General features: G+C 32.0%; 1 protein-coding gene across 1 annotated transcript; it reads left to right on the plus strand.

Annotated features, from left to right (window-relative positions):
* Positions 1–696: 696 nt before the first annotated feature.
* On the plus strand, positions 697–13317 carry LOC114175806 (protein NARROW LEAF 1-like). Its single transcript, XM_028060612.2, has 6 exons — positions 697–1021; positions 1964–2461; positions 3275–3418; positions 4446–4686; positions 6110–6610; positions 12532–13317. Exons 2-6 carry the CDS (start codon positions 1976–1978, stop codon positions 12957–12959), a joined length of 1800 nt encoding a protein of 599 aa, XP_027916413.1. The 5' UTR covers positions 697–1021; positions 1964–1975; the 3' UTR covers positions 12960–13317.
* Positions 13318–20480: the final 7163 nt, after the last annotated feature.

The following is a 20480-nucleotide window of genomic DNA, read 5'->3' on the forward strand; positions in this document are numbered from 1 at the left end:
TCTAGATAAAATCGTGCCAACATTTTTTTAATATAAATTCCTATGTGCTTTACGAGGCCTTGAATCACTTAAATTGTATATTATGCGGCAACAAAGATGCACTTGTTTTCAAGAGCACTTGACGGGGAAGGAGAACCTGAGCAAATTGTATAAAAGGTAGAGATAAACCAGAAATACAAGTTCTTACTATATATTGCTTAATATTTTTATATTTATTCAATGTGTAAATTTTGAAGAAAATTAAGGAAAGAAAAATAAAAATGTATGAGCATGTGAGAGGAAAGAAGCAAGTGGAGTAGACAAAAATGTAAGGGCAGTGTTGGGTAGGTTGAATTTTGTTTATAGGTAAATAGATAGAAAGATGAGAAATGAATTATTAAGATTGAAAGGGTGTGCAACTTTTGGGGAGCAAACAGGGATGGCCCCCTAAACCCCACCCACATAAATAAATTCATAAATATCCAATAAATGTATATTATTTTCCTTATTGCCTGGGTGCCCATGTCTCCTCCATTAAAATTTCCCCACTCATAATTGTTACCTGTGACGGGAATAGGATCTCCATAGCTCAAACACTTCAAGAATATTAATTAAAAAACACCAGAAAAGGGCTAAAAGAATTAATATTAATAATACATTGTTTATTGTATTGACATGTAACATAGTAGATGGTAGATACTACATACACATATATTAATGCTTTTGACAATCCACAAGTATAGCTATTAGCTAGTGCTCTTTCATCATCATCACCATCACCATTCTTTCTCTCTTTCTCTCTCCTCCCTCACTCTCTCTCCCAATCCTCTCCCTCGCACTCTCTGCACGACACAGCCAAGCTTGGGAATCCTTCTCACTATTCTAATGCACCCTATTGGACTTTGCTCTGACCAAGAGATACCCTTTTTCTGCAATCCTAATCTCCTAGATGTTTCATACAGAATTTACATCTACTAGGGCATGAAAACCTTCAAGCTCCTTTTTTTCGACTCCATTTCCATTGCTCCAACATTGCTGATCGGTGAGTTTTCTTTGCTTCGGCCTGGAATTTTTTTTTTCTTTTTCGCAACCCTTTTCGAACAAGGGGTTGCGTTTTGTTTTCGCCCTGCTTGGGCTTGAGTTCAGAAGCTTTGAGTTTGTTTTTTCTTTCTTTCTGAGATGGGTCTGTTATTGCACACACTGTTCGGCCATTGTTCCATTTTGGGTACCTATTTCTTGGAATGGCTTTCTTTCTTTGCTTTGCTTTGCTTTAATCACTCTTTCTCTATTCCGATGAAAGCATCTTGCTTGTGACGGGGTTCGGATTTCTAGGATGTTAATGCATGTGGCGATTTTGGATTCTCTTTTGTACACTTCATGATGAATCGCTTGTTTCCTATAGTTTTTCTTCTGTTAGGTTCACTTTGAATATATCAGTTGAAGATTTGGTATGGCTTTGGCTTTAACGGGATTGAAGTCCCAAATTTTTTTATGTAGTGCCAACGAGGTGTTGATGTTTTGTATGAAAATGTATAATCGATTAATCTTGAGTACCACTGTTACACTTGAGAGCTTATATTTTATGTCTTCACATGATAAATTTCTGTAGATGCACCGGCCTTTACAACCGAAGAACTTGCCTAATGATCTTGATTTCCCTTAGTTTGTATTTTGCTCGTGTGTCGATTCCCGTTTATGTTGTTTATATTATGTTCGTGAAATAGTAAATTTTCACTTGTTAGGTTTACTTTATCCTGATGAAGTTCACTTCGTGTGAACCATTTTCTTCTGCTGTATAAGCCTATAGACAGGTCTGTATAAAATATACTCTCCGAACTATTTTCTCCACCTATTTGAAACTGGTTTGTTAATTGAAAAAACTTTATAGTTTGAGTATAACCGGACATGGTGTTTTTGATTTGAATAAGTGGATTCGGGTCTTTCATTTTTGAATTTTATTGAGGATACGTTTGGTGTGATGTAGGAGAATTGACCGATGAACCGATTGGACTTAAGAGCTCATCATTCTGGATCGACACAATCAGAGGAGTCCGCTCTGGACCTGGAAAGGAGCTACTATGGTCATCTCAACCCTTCGTCTAGCCCTTCACACTTGCAACCTTTTGCTGGAGGTACCCAGCATTCTGAGAGCAACGCTGCCTACTTTTCATGGCCTACATTGAGTCGCTGGAATGATGCAGCAGAAGATAGAGCCAACTATTTTGGGAACCTTCAAAAGGGCGTGCTGCCTGAAACTTTGGGTCGATTGCCAACAGGACAGCAGGCCACTACCTTGCTTGAATTGATGACTATTAGGGCATTTCATAGTAAGATCTTACGCAGGTTCAGTCTCGGCACTGCAATTGGATTTCGAATTAGAGGAGGTGTTTTGACTGATATTCCAGCCATTCTAGTCTTCGTTGCTCACAAAGTTCACAGGCAATGGCTCAACCATGTTCAGTGCCTACCTGCTGCCCTTGAGGTGGGGAATTTTGGTTCTTCTGGCTATGTTGCAGGTTTCTACATGGCTTTAGTGGATCTCCTCACACTTTTGTTGTTTGCCAATTGGTTGTCTTTGTATTATGTATTTAGTATTTTAGAAATAAGTAACATGTTGCAACTATGGTTTGTGGATTTATAAATGGGAAAAAGAGAAAATACTATAGAATGCTAGATATGGGAAATTTTTTAAATGTCGGCTTGCTAAAACTTTTCACTATTCTTTTTAACTTTTCAGGATTATGTTGCAAATAAACAATGATTTAACATAAGAAACAGGTGCTGGCTATTTAGAAATTTTTGGGACACCCAATGATTGTGTTATTAAGGCTAATAGCAGTATGCTTCTCCACATGCTTATAAGGCACTAATTTGTCAATATCATTTTTGGCCTACAATGGTCTCTTATCAGAAAATGATTAACAAATTTCTAGTTTAAAAAAAATAATCTTCTCCCAAATTATGTGTGTATGGAAATCTGGTTGCATTAACATAAAACTTTTCTTCATGTTTTAGATATCAAATGCTGATAGAATAGTCTACCAAACTACAATGTGTTCTTTCCTTTTAGTTTTTTGGCAATTTATTTAAACATATTTTATGGATGAGCAGTAAGCATACATATTTCTTATGGTGATAACCTAGCTTATTATATAATGTATTTTCCTCCAAAGTTACCATCTTAAATCAACAATGGAACTTTTGCACTATTATTTAAGATCTATAGTTTGTTGTAATTTTCAATGAGGCTTTTCTATTTAATGATGCTGAAGTCACTTCTTAATTTTCCAAACAGGGACCAGGAGGTGTTTGGTGTGATGTGGATGTTGTGGAGTTCTCCTATTACGGTGCACCTGCACAAACCAGTAAAGAACAATTATATACGGAGCTTGCTGATGGCTTAAGAGGAAGTGATTCATGTGTTGGCTCAGGTTCTCAGGTACTTCTGCTTTGAAGAATCAATTTCCTCTGTATTACATTTTCTGCGTACTAAATGCAAGTAAAAGGAAAATCGTGTTTCTTAATTTGATTCTGGAGAAGAGATTATCATTCTTGCTGTTATGGTCTTTATCCTTTTATTTTTATGGAATTGAAAGTGGTAAATATTTTGATATTTAGCACATTTTCCTTTTCCAAATAGATTAGACAATCATGATACCAGTTTATACAATTGGCATTTATCTAAAAAAAATTGACATTTCCTCCTGATTCAAACCATGGCATGATAATAAATTATTTTTTTTATACGTATTATAGATTTTATTTTATGTTTCCACCCATTCATTGGTCTATGATGGGAAATTCACGAGGAGGTGTTATTGGTGTACGATTGAAGTATGCATATGAATGATAAAATGCAGAGTTGTTATTATTGAAGTATCCAATAATAAGAATTTGTAGCTGGTAATCTATAAATCTGTCTTATTGATGGGATTACTGAATTGACAACTTTCATTTCTTGATTTTTTTCTTAACAATTTAGGTTAAGGTGTTTTTTGTTCCTAGCTTTTTGTACTGGTTGTATGGACCTGTACTATCAAGTCACCTAAATTAAAGTTACAAATTTCTTGTTTTTAATGGACTGAGATAATTGTTTTCATCACAGAAATGTATTTCTTAGATACATTTCTTAAGTATGAAATGGTGGCTAAAATGGTCGAGCAGTCATAGTTTCAAACAAATAATTCTCCATTTAGGGCATTTGATGGTTATACCGTGCTGTTGACAGACAGCTTTATTCTTTTACTGATTAAAGAAACGATGCTATACGAAACTCATTTTCATTCCTTTTGTACTTTTAACATGTTCAGATACTGCTTTGCTTGGATTTGTTCTTATTTTTATTTTTTTCACATTTTGATTTCTGCTCCTCATTACCTACCTTGAACCTCCATGTAATACTGGCATCTATCTGAAGTCTTGGTAATTATTTCCCTTTCTTCCTTTATAATTTCTTCCCCTTTAAGGTTGCAAGTCAAGAGACATATGGAACATTGGGTGCTATTGTCAAAAGCCGAACAGGAAATCGAGAAGTTGGCTTTCTGACAAATCGTCATGTGGCTGTTGATTTAGACTATCCAAACCAGAAGATGTTTCATCCATTACCACCCAGCCTTGGACCTGGTGTATATCTTGGTGCAGTTGAGAGGGCAACATCATTTATTACTGATGATCTTTGGTATGGAATTTTTGCGGGAACAAACCCAGGTAATGTGGTTCTAAGCTGGAGATGATCATGAATATTTTACTGGTGGTGATCAACAAGATGAAGTTCTCAGTCAAGCTATTTGTGCATCTTAAAATTTGGGGTCTAACTCGTCTTTAATGTAAATAATAGGAACATAACTTTTGTTCCTATTGCATACATAATGAAGTTGAGTTTCTTTCTATGATGCACTAATAATTCAATTTGGATCACGTATTCGACGGATACGTATCCATATTGGAATACTATAAGATACTTTACCGATATTTATTGGATACTTTTATGATGACAATAGTTCATAATTTTTTATTTTGTCAATGTTTAATACATATGATTTTAATTCGGATTCAAACAATAAAATCATATATTTATCATGTTTTTCAATATACATATATCACGTATCATATCCTATTATTTTTAAAATAAATGTGTCGGCATATCAGATACGTGTTGCATTCGACACATATCGTATCCGTGCATCATAGGTTTCTTTATATATCAAGATGTTTCTTTAGTAATTGTTTTGATATTCTTAGAAACTACTAACTTGGGAAAAAGAGGATCATTGTGCCTCTTTGTATTCTTTAAAAAATAAATTAAAAATAAAAGAGCAATCTGGAGGTTAATTAATAAATAGGTGAGTGGTTTGTGGTGTGCTGCTGGAGGATATGAATGATTTAGGGAGTGTAATTACTGAAGTAGAACGAGAGAGAACAAAGACTAAATAAAAAAAATAAGATTGTGGGAGAGAAATAACTGTTCACACGGTAATAGTTTCAAGGGTAAAATAGAGTATACAATATGTGTACGCTAAAACTTTATATCCCGTTTCTATTTAGTCATAGATGCAAAAGAGTACTGTAAAGAAGTACCATACAGAGGAAAGCTACATCTTAATTTCCTAAGGGAATGACTTGTACTCAGAATTTGAAAGGCTTAGGCTAAGGTTTTAACAATTATGGTTTTACAGTTAGAGGCGTTTCTGTCTAGAGAATTATCTTGAAAAGTGAAATCTGTTACGGTGGAAGGAAATCTAATGTTGGGAGTTTTTCTGCTAATATTTTCTGAGGCATTATATTGTTTTGCTCGACATGAAAATATTGTGCTGAATAATCCATGGTGTTCTGCCTGCAGTTCCCCACAGTAATGACTACACTGATCTATTGTCTTGGTTGTGCTTGAGATCTGATGAGCCCTATAGTGTTATTTTGGTTTTATTTTCATCCCCCCATTACATTATACGCTAAATCTAATTTTTTCACCCTACCTGGAGATGTTTCACTTTAATGGTGATTTAAGTTCTTATATTGTCAAATTCATGATATTCTCATTTCGATTTTGTTGGTTATGATTCTGGCTTAGAATTCTGTTGGATCCCAACCCTTGACTGATGCACATGCACATTACAATTTTGTATTCATGCAGAAACATTTGTGCGAGCGGATGGGGCCTTCATTCCATTTGCAGAAGATTTCAATATGAACAATGTAATTACTACTGTAAAAGGTGTAGGTGAGATTGGTGATGTAAACATCATAGACTTGCAGTCTCCAATCAACAGTCTCATTGGAAGACAAGTGGTTAAAGTCGGAAGAAGTTCTGGTTTGACTACAGGGACTATAATGGCTTATGCCCTAGAGTATAATGATGAGAAGGGGATTTGTTTTCTCACTGATTTTCTTGTTGTTGGTGAGAACCAGCAGACATTTGACCTTGAAGGTGACAGTGGAAGCCTCATTCTTTTGACTGGAAAAAATGGGGAGAAGCCGCGCCCTGTTGGCATTATCTGGGGTGGGACAGCTAATCGGGGTCGATTGAAACTAAAAGTTGGTCAACCACCAGAAAATTGGACAAGTGGAGTTGATCTTGGTCGTCTTCTTGATCTCCTTGAACTTGATCTCATTACTACAAATGAAGCTCTCCAAGGTTTGGTAACATTCAGTTAATAATGCAGTTCTCAATATTAAAAGGCTGCACTTTCCAGTGTTTTATGGCTTCATAATTGTTTGAAACTTTATGATTTAGGCAAGGAAAATGAAGAGAAAAAGGCTAGCTATGTATTTTAAGATTGATAGTAAGATGTTACATGTAGATGATAACATTATCGCAATGCACCTATGTATACTTTTAATTAGGTCAAGCACTGGACTAGTAGTACTTCTAGTACAATCCCTTATATTACTACTGATTAAAAACTACTAATATATTTTCTAACACCTCTCCCCCGCTGAAGTTGATTACAGGTACCACACCCATTAACTAAAGCAAAGAACATTGCAAACTTTTAAACCAACTGAACTGATCACAAAGAAATTTGGAACTAGTATTTAACTGATGTAGCTCAGAAGTCTGCACACCCTGTTGGATCAGATGTGTTGATGAAATTGTTGATTGTATTTCTGAGTGCCCGTATTGATTTGGGCAATGCTATTTATACATTATCCTAGACTCTACTACTCTTTTAGGCCAACTAACAACTTTTTTCTGTCAGCAAAACTCTCAAGTAACTACCAAAACCGGAAAAGTGCCGAAAAATTTGCAAAATATGCACTGGAAAGACTACTCTTGGATTTGGTTTAGGATTAATTCAACCACAAAAGCTAGTCCGTGAGGGGAGGATTACTCAAGCCTTAATACCCCCTCTACTTTAGCCATATCTGTAGTTGATATGTGATCTCAACTACTACTATATCAACCTTTTGCATCAAAACCTCGACCACATCCTTAGAAGATAGCACCTTTCTTCTCCTTGGGGCACCTCAAGCAAAACTTAAGTTTAAATAGTCTGTTAAAACATTCTAGACTATTTTTTATGATTAATTTTCATATTTTCTGATCATCTCATGATTAATTCGTTTCCTCAGCTAACAGATCATCCATTTGAAATACATGGAAGTAGGATTAAATGACATCAGATTACAGAAATTACATCACTCTGTTGCTGTCCCAGAGTTGAGAAATTTCTAGACATTAAATGATGACTTTCCCATAACACCACTGCACCAGTACACTTGAATTGGAATAATAAAAACCAGTGAGTATGTACTTAGCTGATGTATGTTTGTGTTTTGCCTAAAGCTAGGTACACCCATAAAAAGCTCTATGTAATCCGATGACTACACAATAATAGTCATGCATAATTTTAACGCTCCCCCTCAACCCAGAGCATATAGATTGTATGTACCAAGCTTGAAACATATAAGTTGAATTCTAGGCCTCTCAAGGACAAGTTTACAAGTGGCTGGAGACATAGATTTATATTTAACTTCTACATTGGGTTGGGACATGTTGTTTCTTGCTCTTCCGAGAGATAATATTCCCTCCAGTGAATGCACTATCCTATGCTGGATCATTTGTCAATGGGACAACCAGCCTAATCTGCATCACAATACCTTATAATTTGAGTTTTTCCTTTGTCCTCATACAACAATCCTTGTCTTGGAGTCTTTTTGATATATTTGAGAATGAGAATTACAACGTTACATTGATCAACGTGAGGACTCTCCTTGAATTGACTAACATATCTCAGCATAAGAAATACCAGATCTTGTAATATTGAGAAAAATGAGGTTTCCTACCTGCATCTTTATATCTTTCAAGGTATGAAAAAGTTTCTCCTTGGTCTACCATCAATTTGCCAACCTTGTCTCCTCTAAAATGTCAAGAGTATATTTTCTTTGTGAAATAACAACACCTTCCTCATTGAGCCATTTGAATACCCATAAAGTAATTCAGAAAACCAAGTACTTCTTTAGTTGAGAGATCCTAATGGTATAATTTCTTGTAATAACTATACCATCAACATAGACCATTAGATAATCAAACTTCGCAGGAGAATTATGACAATGAAAAATTGAACGATCTGCCTCACTTTGTTCCAATCCAAAAGCATGCATAGTATGACTGAATTTATCAAATCAAGCTTGGGATGACTGCTTTAGATCGTAAAGATAGTGACGCAAGTTACACACTAGACCAAACTGCTCCTTAGCAACAAATCTAGCTTCTCAAGATCACCATGAAGAAAACCATTTTTAATGCCAAGTTGAAGTGGCCAATGGTGAATAGCAACCATTGTACATAAGAGCTAATTGTGCTGAATTTGGCCATGGGAGAGAAAGCAACTTTGTAGTCAGGCCCATAAATTATAGTATATCCTTTGATCTCCAACTGAACTTTAAGGCAATCAACTTCGTAGACCCATCTACATTTGACAGTCTTCTTTTGAGAGGGAAGAGGAACAAAATCCCATGTGCCATTGCTTGTTAGAGCTTGTTGCCATGCAGGATGATCAAGTGCCTCATGAATAGTTTAGGGACAATGGTGGCAGACAAGGAAAAACTAAAAGTAGAATATGTGAAAGAGTTGATGGAGAAGGATCTATCATCGGAAGATGTTGGAGAGGATTTAAATCATGAGAGACTTTGGGAAGAGTAATGGGAGGAGCTCTCGGTGTGCTATGACGATATGTAAGGAAAGCTAGTGGAAAAATGTTAGATTGGTTTTCATTAGGGTTGGAGGTAGAAGAAATCAAAATTATTGGAAGACCAAAGGTTGGAATAAGTAGAACCTTTGAATGGCCACAGGAGCTTCCATGGAGTACGAGAAAAAAGGTGTTCTCAAAAAATGTAACATAAGATAGTATCTTTTGGTAGTTGGATAGTAGCATTTGTATCTCTTTTGAAGGCAAAAATATCCAGAAAAACATTTAATACCCTTTGTAGAGAGTTTGTCTAAACCTAGAGAGATAATATGAACAAAACAAGTAAAACCAAACATCTTTGGAGATACATGTGCTAGCTGAGGGCCTAACAAAGATCCGCACGTGGTGGAGCCTTTGGTCAGACAACCACCAGGTTTTGGGTCGTGTTCTTCGAGGTGTACCTAACCCATTTGCTGGATAGAAGAGTGGTGGCAGCCAGTGACCAGAGACAGCAGACAGTGGTTGTCTGGTGACAGTGTTTTGATATCGACTGGAAGTTGAATTATAAAAGTCAGTGTCTATGTTCCACAACCCAAAGCTGATGTTTGTATGTGTGTAGTACAAGCATATCTCAAAAAGGAAGGCTACGGCCTATGTTCCTTAACCCAAAGCTAGGTACACCGTGAAACACCTTTATGTAAGCTGTACAATACAATAGCTATCATAATTTTGAGAATACAAAGTAGCATACCTTTTCCTTGCAGAAACTATTACATGTCATTTATTATTTATTGAATATACATATTGAAGAAAGAATATTATTATATTTCTATCATGAAGACAGTTATATCTATCTAACAGAAAACAGCTCTGTCAAAACTGAAAAATGAAGATAGGTATGACTGTTTAACAGAAAAAAAAATAGAGAGAACTATATCTCTTACACATCCCCTGCAAGGGGATGAGAAAAAAGTATCTCAATAACATTTATCTTGCCTCTTGGTAAAAGAAAATGAGTTGAGGAAACCGCCCTCTATATTTGGGCTGGAACATTGAACAAAAGAACTGTATATCCAGAACCTTCTCTAGGACAAAGAAAAGATCAATTTCCATATGTTCAGTTTTTGTTTGGAGAACGGAACTGAGACAGTAAAATCAGTGTGGTGGGATTCAATTAGTCCCAAAACCCATATTCTAAGAAGATGGTGTCAAAACTTATCCTAATAGTGTGGTCGGTGTAGTGTCACTTACTATATTATCCATGGTGTAAGCCTGGTAGTGTAGGCGGTGAAGGGTTGTATGGGGAAAATCCAAGTCCCATGTGGGGAGCTTGAAAATAAGGTATAGTGGGGAGTAACCTTTTCATCTTATAGTTACAAATGTTCAATGATTATGATTGAAACTTTTCATTTTTTTCCCCTCTATCTATTACATTTTTCATTGCTTAATTATTTTAGCTTAGAAAACTTTTTCTCTATTTTTTTATAATGTGACGAGAGAGGACTTATCTATTTTGTGTCCATCCAATTTTAATGTAATGACTTATTGCTTTTTGGATGTCTTATTTCTTTTGGTATTAGTTTTTAGAAAATAAAAGATATTTATGTGATGAACAAGGTCCATTCCTCTATTCAAGTTGTCCCATGGGTCTCTTAAAGGACAGTGGCAGAAATGTTTGGAAATCTGTAAAAACATGGAGTTTAAAAGTTCACATATTTATAGGAGCAATAATCATTGTGTATGGGGTTAGAAAATCAAATTTTGTATAAATGGTATGATGGGATGCCATCTAGGTTACAACTTGATTTTTTTCATAATAGGTTTCAACTACCTATGCTTAGAATTGTTTAATTTTTTATTATATGGGTTTGGTTTGGCCCTCCATGTTTTTCGTATATTTTTTTTTGTTTATTAATAAATTTTTGCATGTGAAGGCAAATGATTGTTGTGCATTGGGATGTCAACATAACCGAGATGTCAAAATGCATAGTGGTGTCTAGTATGAATTTATAAAATAGAAAAAAAAGGCCCATTGGTTTTTTTAGGTTTGTTGACCTAGTTAGACTTATTCACTTGTTTGTATGCCTTTCCTAAACACTTTCAAGAAAGATCAGATTTTTAAACTGGCCAGACTGAGGCTTTCAGAAAAAGTACATTTAATAGATAAATAATGATGCGGGCCATGTTTCATCCTGCCAAAGCCTGACCTGTTTAGACTCCTATTTGGCATCCTCATCATCCTAGATCTACCATTGGTTTGTTGGTTTCTGAGCTCAGGGCTCCCTGCTCTGTTATTTTCTATTGCCAATGTTTGGTTCATTGTCTCTCTACTCAAATTTTCCCTCTTTTGGTATTGGGCACTATGAGAGAAAGCAGTTGATTTTTCCTGCGGCTTGGCCCCTCAACTTCGCTATAATTATTTATTTTCCCTGTGGCTTTCCAAGATAAATTATCTTGAACCTGCTAGTTTCCCAGGTCCCAAGGTTTTCCATGAGTCTGTTGGTTTCGTGACAGTGCTAGAGAATCATCCCTGCCCACAATTTTATTCATCATGATTATTGGGTATTCTTTAACCAAATTTTCTATTCAATTATGGTTCAAGGGTCATTATGTGGCAATAATTTTTGCATTTTTTATTTAAACATATATTTGTAAGAAACAGCCTGGGTGCTCAATTTCGAACATCATTTCCTATATTTGATAATGCTGTTATTTTAAAAGTATCTAAGAGCAAGCAACTTCGTTATGGACAAAGTTCAAACATCTGTTTATATCTGATTCTCATGAGTAGAAGAATCTTTAACGCGCTACCGATTTGATTTTCAATCAATTTTCTTGTCTCTCTCTTTATTGTCTTTTCCCCCATTAGTTCTTCAATTCATTAGATATAAAACAACTACTTCCGTTTTCTTTACTGTTTTTGGTTCGACTTTCAACTCTAGATCAGAGGCTTTTGATTTTGATATTAAGACTGATATGTCTTTATTTTTGTCGACTTATGTGTATTTTTAATGTTTCTATCTCAAACAAAGAAAACCTGTCTGTTTCAAACAGTATTATCTTCCATGACCTGTTACTATTTTTCTGCCGAGCTAAGTTCTATAGATCTAGAGTACTACTTTATGTCCATGATCATTTCCCTCATTTTCTCATTAGTAGTCACTCACTGTGTATCATCTTCAGTTCTTAGTACCTCGTCATTTCATCCTCCTAGTATCCGATGAGAAAAAAATGTGATGAAGTATGAAAGTTTGCTACTTCTGATAGTGAATGTCATGTATAGAGGATTTAAGGCCTGGCTCATTTTGCCAACCTTTAGAAATGGATCAGGAGCATGAGTGGAAACATCCTAGCTTATGATGGTTTATTTCATTGTTGAACATTTACAACTGACTTTTCCTTTCTTTGTCTGTCAATTTTGTAGGTGCGGTGCTAGAGCAAAGAAATGGTCCGGCTGCTGGAATTGACTCTACAGTTGCAGAATCCTCTCCAACTGTAACAATAAAAGAAAAGGTTGAAGAGAGCTTTGAGCCTATTTGCTTGAATATCCCACATGCTCAAGTTGAAGATGAACCCTCAGAGAGAATGAATCCATCACTAAGACCCTGTGGGTTTGATATCAGAAATGAGATTGAAACAGTGGCAAATGTAGAACACCAATTCATACCAAGTTATGGTGGCAAGTCTCCAGTACGTCACAGCTACCTGAAAGAAGACATGGAACTGAAAAGTCTAGCTGAACTTAGGAGTGGCCCTGGTGAAGATAATTTTGTCTCCTTGCATTTAGGAGAGCCGGAAATGAAGAGAAGAAAGCACTCAGATCCATCTTTTTGCATCAAAGAATTAAAGTAACTAGTAGGTTTAAAAGATGAAGTAAAATGCAGCAGCATATATATACTAGATGAAGCCACTGTCTCATTTGCATGGCCATTCTGTATTCTACAGAAACGCATGGGAGGAGCTTCAGCAGCAAAGCATAAACAAGGTTCACTTCTGGATGATATTCTTATTCTTTTTTTTTCTCTTCTATAAATCTTGTTTCGGCAAAGTGATATTCTTCACTTGTGGGTTATATAATATTTTATAGAGGACAATTAGCTTGTTCTGTGTTGAATGATTTATACCACTTTTGTAGACTTCGTATAAGCACTCCTGATGGAGAAGCAGCTATTGTAAGTTAACGGAATGTGAAATATATCTTTGTTAAGCAGCTTCGGTCTATTCAGTATTATGCTGGTGTCACGGGTTCACGGGTTGAATTAGAAAATAGATGGTTTGGTGAGTTAAAAATTTGGTAATCCGTCTTATCCTATACTGGGTTAGTAGACTAATTCACTTATTCACTTATGAATATTGTTGTCAAATAGTAGTTGCAACTTTGCATTAGGTACATTTGGTTTACTGTTTCTTACAGCACATTTATATCTTTCTTCCTCTACCCTCATAAGAAGATTCATCATCTGGAAGTAAAATTATGATTTTGTTTTTTCTTTTTAAAGAAAAGTTTAGGATTATATAATTAGGCATGTTTTTAAAATATATATTAAAATAAAAAAATAAAAAAAGTGAAATTATAAAATTAAAATTTGACACACTGATTCGATAGCCTACTCTACTAATTCTTTATAGGCATTTTTTTGTAGGTCAAGTAAAAAATGGACACATTTGATCACCCATATTAATAATGATAAATAATATATTTTAAAATATGTAATATTAAATAATGTACTTACATCAAGAAGAAATACAAATAATAGTATTATTAGTTAAATTTTATATAAATATTATCAATATATTTTTTATAGTCGTTAAGTAATAGTTTTACATAATTGTGTAAAGCGAGATAAATTTTTAAAGTATTGCATAATAAATTAAGTTGATAAATCTTAGTTTACACACGTTCTCTATCTTGATAGTTTATTCCCCCAACACATAATTTTTAAAATGTCCTAAGTGTCCAATGTCAACTATACTTAAGCTCTAGGTTGGTTTCTCCTTCCTTCACCATTTCTCCATTGTTGGTTGGTAACAGCTGTTGCTGTGAATAGTGAAAAGGCTTCGTCGAAGGTGGTTTGTGAATCGTGAAAAGGCTTCGTCGAAGGTGGTTTACAAGTGTTCGAGCATCCTTCCTTCTCCATTGTTTGTCTTCACTGGCCTTATGTGTCTTTTTTTTTTTATAAGATTAGGGATGATAACGGTTGGATCGGATTAGACATAGATAGTACTTATTCGTAATCTAACTCATAACAGAAAAAATCTATTTGTTATCCATCCTGTTATCCACCGGATTCATGTTTAAAAAGTATTCCTGAATTTTTTAAAATTTTGCGAGTATATATGGATATTCATATATATTTAAAAAAATATATTTTATAAATTTTTAAATTAAAATTTAAATAAAATTACAAAAAAATATAAATTAAAATAAATCAATTAAATATAAATTAAATTTTAATTAAATTAAATTTAATAAAATATATATTAAATTTTTATTTTGATTAAATTAAATTAAATAAAATAAAATATAAAATAAATTTTAATTTTAATTTTTTGTAGGTAACGAATATTTGTGGATATAGATAGTATGATATACACGCTCAATGTGTTTATAAAAGAGTAATAAAATATCCGCTATCCGCAGTTAATAAATACCCGTTATACGCTATTCGTAAATAATAAATACCAACAGATATTAACTATCCGTCACGAATTTTATCTGTAAACATAGATATTTCAGTCATCCTTTATAAGACAATCGACACATTAGACGGTTAGGCATTGCTTCATACACCCGATAGTGTTTGAAATTCCTTTTTATATCCTTAATAAAATAAATAAAAATGGATTATTTTTCTGTTTGTTGGATTGCATTTAGTTTTGTGTGTATTTTGGTGATGGGGGCTTCTCCATGCACCTTCAAACACTTCTTCTGTACCTCCAATTTTTTTTTAAATTCCTATTTTAACCCTCAGTTAAAATAACTCCTTTTTTTCTCTTTCTAACTGAACTACTCCCAAGTTTTACGGAAGTCGATATCCGATATTTTTTTTAAATTTTTTCCCCATATATCGGATAACATTCGGTATAATATTTTTCATGTACGAAAGTCGACATCCGATGTTTAATTTTGTTCTATAGATATCGATATTTGAAACTTTAATTTCTTTTATTGGTATATATATATATATATATATATATATCTCGGATATATCCAATATTTTTTTTAAAGTTTTGTTTTTCATATATCGAATAGCATTCAGTATAATATTTTTCATTTAAGAAAGTCGACATCCAATGTTTAATTTGGTTCTATAGATATCGATATTTAAAACTTTAATTTCTTTTATTGGTATATATATATATATATATATATATATATATATATATATCGGATGTTGATATCCATACATATACATAAACTTTTTTTATTTCATTTTTTTATTATTTTTTCTACTGTTAATTTTCTTAAAATTTATTTTTATTTTAAAATTTAAATTTATTTAATAGACATGTTTAATTTATGTGTATATAATATATAAAAGATAAATATTTTTTTTGAAATAAAATAATTTAAAAAAAATATTTTTTAAACAAAAAGAAACAGAAAAGATTATATATATATATATTATTTTATTTTATTTTATTTTTTTCTGTAATTTATATTTAGTTTCAATTTTTTATTGTTAATTATTTTAAAATTTATTTATATTTAAATATACTAATATTTATTACTTTAAAATAATAAAAAATATTTTTCTTGAAAACTGATTCGGTTAACATATACAAACTTATGTTATTTTTTAAAATTTATTTTAATTTAAATATTTAATAATTTTTATAAAATTAAAAATTAAACAAATAAAATATAATTTATTTTATTTTATATTAATTTATATAAATGTTAAAAAATTATTATATTAATATCTATTAATTTTTTAATCTGTAAAAAATATTTTTTGAAAATTTGTTAACCGAATTTCTACGTCTTGTTAACATATATAAAATTATGTTTTCTTTTAATTTATGTATATTTAATTATTTAATCTTTTTTATTAAATAAAAGACTAAACAAATAAAATATAATTTATTTTATTTTATGTTAATTTATATTAATATTTAGTATATATATAAAATGTATATATGATTTATATTAAATTAAAGAAAAGTAAAGAAAAAGAAAAAGAATATATATATATATATATATATATATATATATATATATATATATATATATATATATATATATATATATATATATATATAGGATGTCAGACATCTGGTAAAATAAATGACATTACAAATGTCGACATCCATAGAACAAAATTGAATACTGGATATTGACATTCGTAGATAAAAATAATTACAATATTGAATGTTGACATTTGTAACACATAAAAATTGAAAAAAATAAAATATCGCATATCAACATCCGTAGAACAAGATAAGATACCGGATGTCAACATTCGTTGAAAATCAAAATTTGGAGGTGGATCAATAAAAATAAAAATGAGAAAAAGTAATTACTTTTAAATGAAGGACAAAGTGAGAATTTTAAAATTTTTTGGGTAGAGAAGAAGTGATTAGAGGTGCAGCCAAAAGTCCCCTTTGGTGATAGCTGGTGGTGGTGAGAGAATATTTCTTCTGCATTCTTGTTTTTTCACTTTTCAATTTAAGTTCTGGATTGTATATTCTGTAGATATTTCGTATTATACTTCGTGGAGAGCTTCCACATAATATTAATTTCAAGATACCTATAAGGGTGTAGCAAGAAAACATGGGGTGCAGGAAGCAATGGCTTAGACCGATTTGATTTAAAAAACAAGTTTTGATACTTAAAAAAGCATCAAATGATGTGGAGATTAGATTATGACATTGAATCTACTACATGAACAGAGATCCCAAAACATTAAACAAAGTTCTATAATGCTCACAAATCACGCCATGGCTATAAAATTATTGTTAAAGATTCTCACAGTAAGAGCAATGGTCCTCCCGAGTCCCAACAACTAGATCTCTAGTCATTTCTCCCATGCGTAAGTATAGAGAAAAGTCAAAAACTAGACTAATCAACACCTATTGTTGCTGCTACAACTTGTCACTTTATACTTTGTAGCATTCAGAAATAGTCACGTACTTTTTACAAGCTAGCTTAATAAAGGAAGAAGACAAGAACAGTAAACCCTATTTATCAAATTTAATGAAAAACCAATAACATTGTCTAATTTCTTGAGATCCAAGTTCAATCAATTCAATTTTCCTATTTTTTTATATAACACCTTGCTCCTTTATGGTGTACTTGATGCACTTGAGAAAAATAAAATATATGGGAAATAAAGAAATTAGAAAGAAATTATAACAAGAATTTCAGCTATCAAATTAATGAGGCATACAAATTTGTATAAAAAGAAATTTAATATTTGTTTTCTAAAATCTATATAAAAATTATATATTTCATCTTATGAAAAATTTAATAAAAAGTTTAATTTCTGGTTAAATATTCTATTTTTCTATTTTTCTATTTTTCATCCAAATAAATAAAGAAAATTTCTTCATGCCTTTCTCTTTTATTTTTATACATATAAAACTACATTTTTTTCTATTTTATTTTTCTTCTTTGTTTAAATCCTAAGCCAATCAAAACATTATAATCAAACAAGAAATAGTAGTTAAATAAGAAAGAAAAAAAATATTGTACGTACAATTTTCGATAATCTCTAAATGTCTATTCTCTTTCATTTTTTTTTCTTACGAAGCACTATTCTCATTGCACGCTCTTCGCCTACAAAAAACCCTTCTTAAATATTTTTCGTCGCTTTCTCAATTTTTTTTCTTTCGAAAAAGCAATTTGTATTGTACTCTTTTTCTTTTGTTTGTTTATACAGAAAAATAGAACCCAAGAAAGGAAAAACCTTTCTCCTGAATTTGGAAGTAGGAATTAATTAAGGGGAAATATATATTTTTATTTAAATTTTTTAAAAATTAATTTTTTAATTAAAAAAATGTTATGTTAGAAAGATAATGAAGAATAAACATTTTTACTTGGCATGCAAGTATTTTAATGTGTTTCTATTAATTTTGTTCTAAATTAATAGAAACACATTAAAATTGATGTTTTAGAATTGATAATGTATTTAGAATAACGAGACTCAATTATTTTAATAAACACTAAAACATAAATAAAAGTTTTATAAATGAGTTTCGATATTTAAAAACACATCATATCTGTAAACTACTTTTCTAAAACTCTCTCACTTCTCTCTAAGATTTATCACTCCCTACTCCCTTATTTGAATATTGGAGACCGCTAGAGTGATCTCGCGGCGAGCTTTTCAATTCTGTCTAATCAATTTTTTTCTAAAGTAAGTTGATTTTCTGCCCTTTTCTTGGTTTGTTGTTCTTCCCTTTGATGTGAGTTCCTCTAGTTTGTATGTGGTGTTCAAGCCTTCCATATAATTCTTTGTTGATTAGTGGTTATAATAGTGTGCTCTGATCGTGTTTGTGTTAGGTAGATAAAGCTTTTTGTGTGTTTGAGTGTGTTTTGGGGTTTTTGAGCCATTTGAGTTGTTTTATAGATAAAGAAAGTTAATTGCAGTATTTCTAAGTTATAAATATGTTCAATTTACTGATTAAGTAATTATACTATGGTTGCATGATCTATTGAGATGTGTGATGAGCATGATATGTTGAATTGGGGTTAGTTTTCTTAAAATTGCATGATTAGGTTGAATGATGAATTTTGAAGTAAATTAAGGAGTAATATTTCAATTGTGATTGTTATGACTAAGTTAGATTGTTGTTGATTTTAAAATTGGTATGTTTGTGGTGTGTATGAATCTCTTAATTTTAGTTTGGTATGGTTGGATCTGCATAATTGTAGAATTTCAGTTTTTGCAATTATGCAGACTTGTTGGGTGAAGGGTTATGTCGCTGGGTGACTCCAAAGTTAGAGAGTTCCCTGACTTGGTTGTTACTAAGAGTGATTGGACTTCACTAGGAGAATTTTAGTAATTAAATCCTTGTGAGTTCCAATGGTATTTTTTTTGGGCCATGACTGGGCTCGCTTGGCAATTTATTTCTAAAATTGTTTTTGTGCTAGTGTCACTAGATGAGACTTCTAGAGTAGGCCTTTAGGCATTACTCGCTCGTTGAACGAGACTAACAAAGTTATTTAGTCATTTCTATGTTCATTTTTCTTGTGTGTTTGATGTAATCTTATAAGTTGCTAAGGGAATTATCTGTGTATGTGATCAGTATGAGGATGGTGTTTACTGATCCAAAGTGGATTACGCTTAAGTTCCTTTACTGTATTCATTGATATAAGGATTCAATATTAGAGGTTATCCTGACACTCTAATAGTCATTCATACTCATGTGGAGGATGTGTTATGTGGTGAAAGGAGCAATAAGTCCTAGTCTAATGGCTTTACCTTGGCCTAAGTTGAGAACAAACTAACCTTGTGTGTGGTAGGGTTAAACCCATTAACAATGGCTCTGAAGAGCAGTATAGGCCACCACAATTGAAAAACTTGTCAGTGTCTGATATCAATGCTTGAATCCAAATAATTGTGTTTTGTTTAAGTCTTTATTTTTTATATGCTTGTCTTTATGAATGATTAGTATGTGATGTTAACTTCAATTATATTATATGAAAACTATTTTTACAGATTAGTTTACCCGTTTTCTGTGTTGTTTTGTTTTGTGTTTGGTTTCTCTCTTTGCAATGATCACCTTAATTGATATGACTAGATGAAGAAATATGAGTTGATCCAGCTTAGGATAAAGGATATGCAACTGTCTAGTTTAAAGTCTTGACCTTGATTGTATAGAACCTTTTGGAAATACTTTAAGTTTTCTAGTCGTAGTTTCCTTTAGTATATAAATGTTTTGTATTTTTTTTTGTTATGGTTATACTTTGAATAACTGTAATAACTTTTCCTCTAGATAATAAATTATCTACTTTTGATTAATGATCATGTGATACTTATTTTGGTAATATTTCTCTATTAAAACGAGATATTACAATTTAAATATTTTTTTTACCTTAGTTTAGTGTGTATTCATCCAAACTCAACATCATTATGGCTCTATTTTTCTATATTTATATTTATCATTATATTTTATTTTAGTTCTAATTCAAACATACAATTAAGAAAATAAAAATATTACCTAAAATTTATTAAATCATCAAAAACTATTTTGTCGAAACAAAATTCAATTAAAAATTTAAAAATATCAATAATTATTATAATATAATTTATTACATAAAAAAATAGATTTATTTTTATTCAACCCAAATATGATAAATCTAGACCATATGATCTTTAGATAGTATGATTTTATATTAAATAATAATTAGTTTTGAGTTAACTAATA

Source organism: Vigna unguiculata, chromosome 3 (assembly GCF_037176805.1).
Source record: "Vigna unguiculata cultivar grain cowpea cultivar isolate G323 ecotype 2 chromosome 3, ASM3717680v1, whole genome shotgun sequence".
NCBI classification, from domain to species: domain Eukaryota; kingdom Viridiplantae; phylum Streptophyta; class Magnoliopsida; order Fabales; family Fabaceae; genus Vigna; species Vigna unguiculata.

Coding starts and splice junctions, on each gene's coding strand:
- LOC114175806 (XM_028060612.2), top strand. CDS start 1,976: ATGAACCGATTGGACTTAAGAGCTCATCATTCTGGATCGACACAATCA. Junction 3,419..4,445: donor GTGTTGGCTCAGGTTCTCAG/GTACTTCTGCTT, acceptor TTCCCCTTTAAG/GTTGCAAGTCAAGAGACATA. Junction 6,611..12,531: donor TACAAATGAAGCTCTCCAAG/GTTTGGTAACAT, acceptor TCAATTTTGTAG/GTGCGGTGCTAGAGCAAAGA.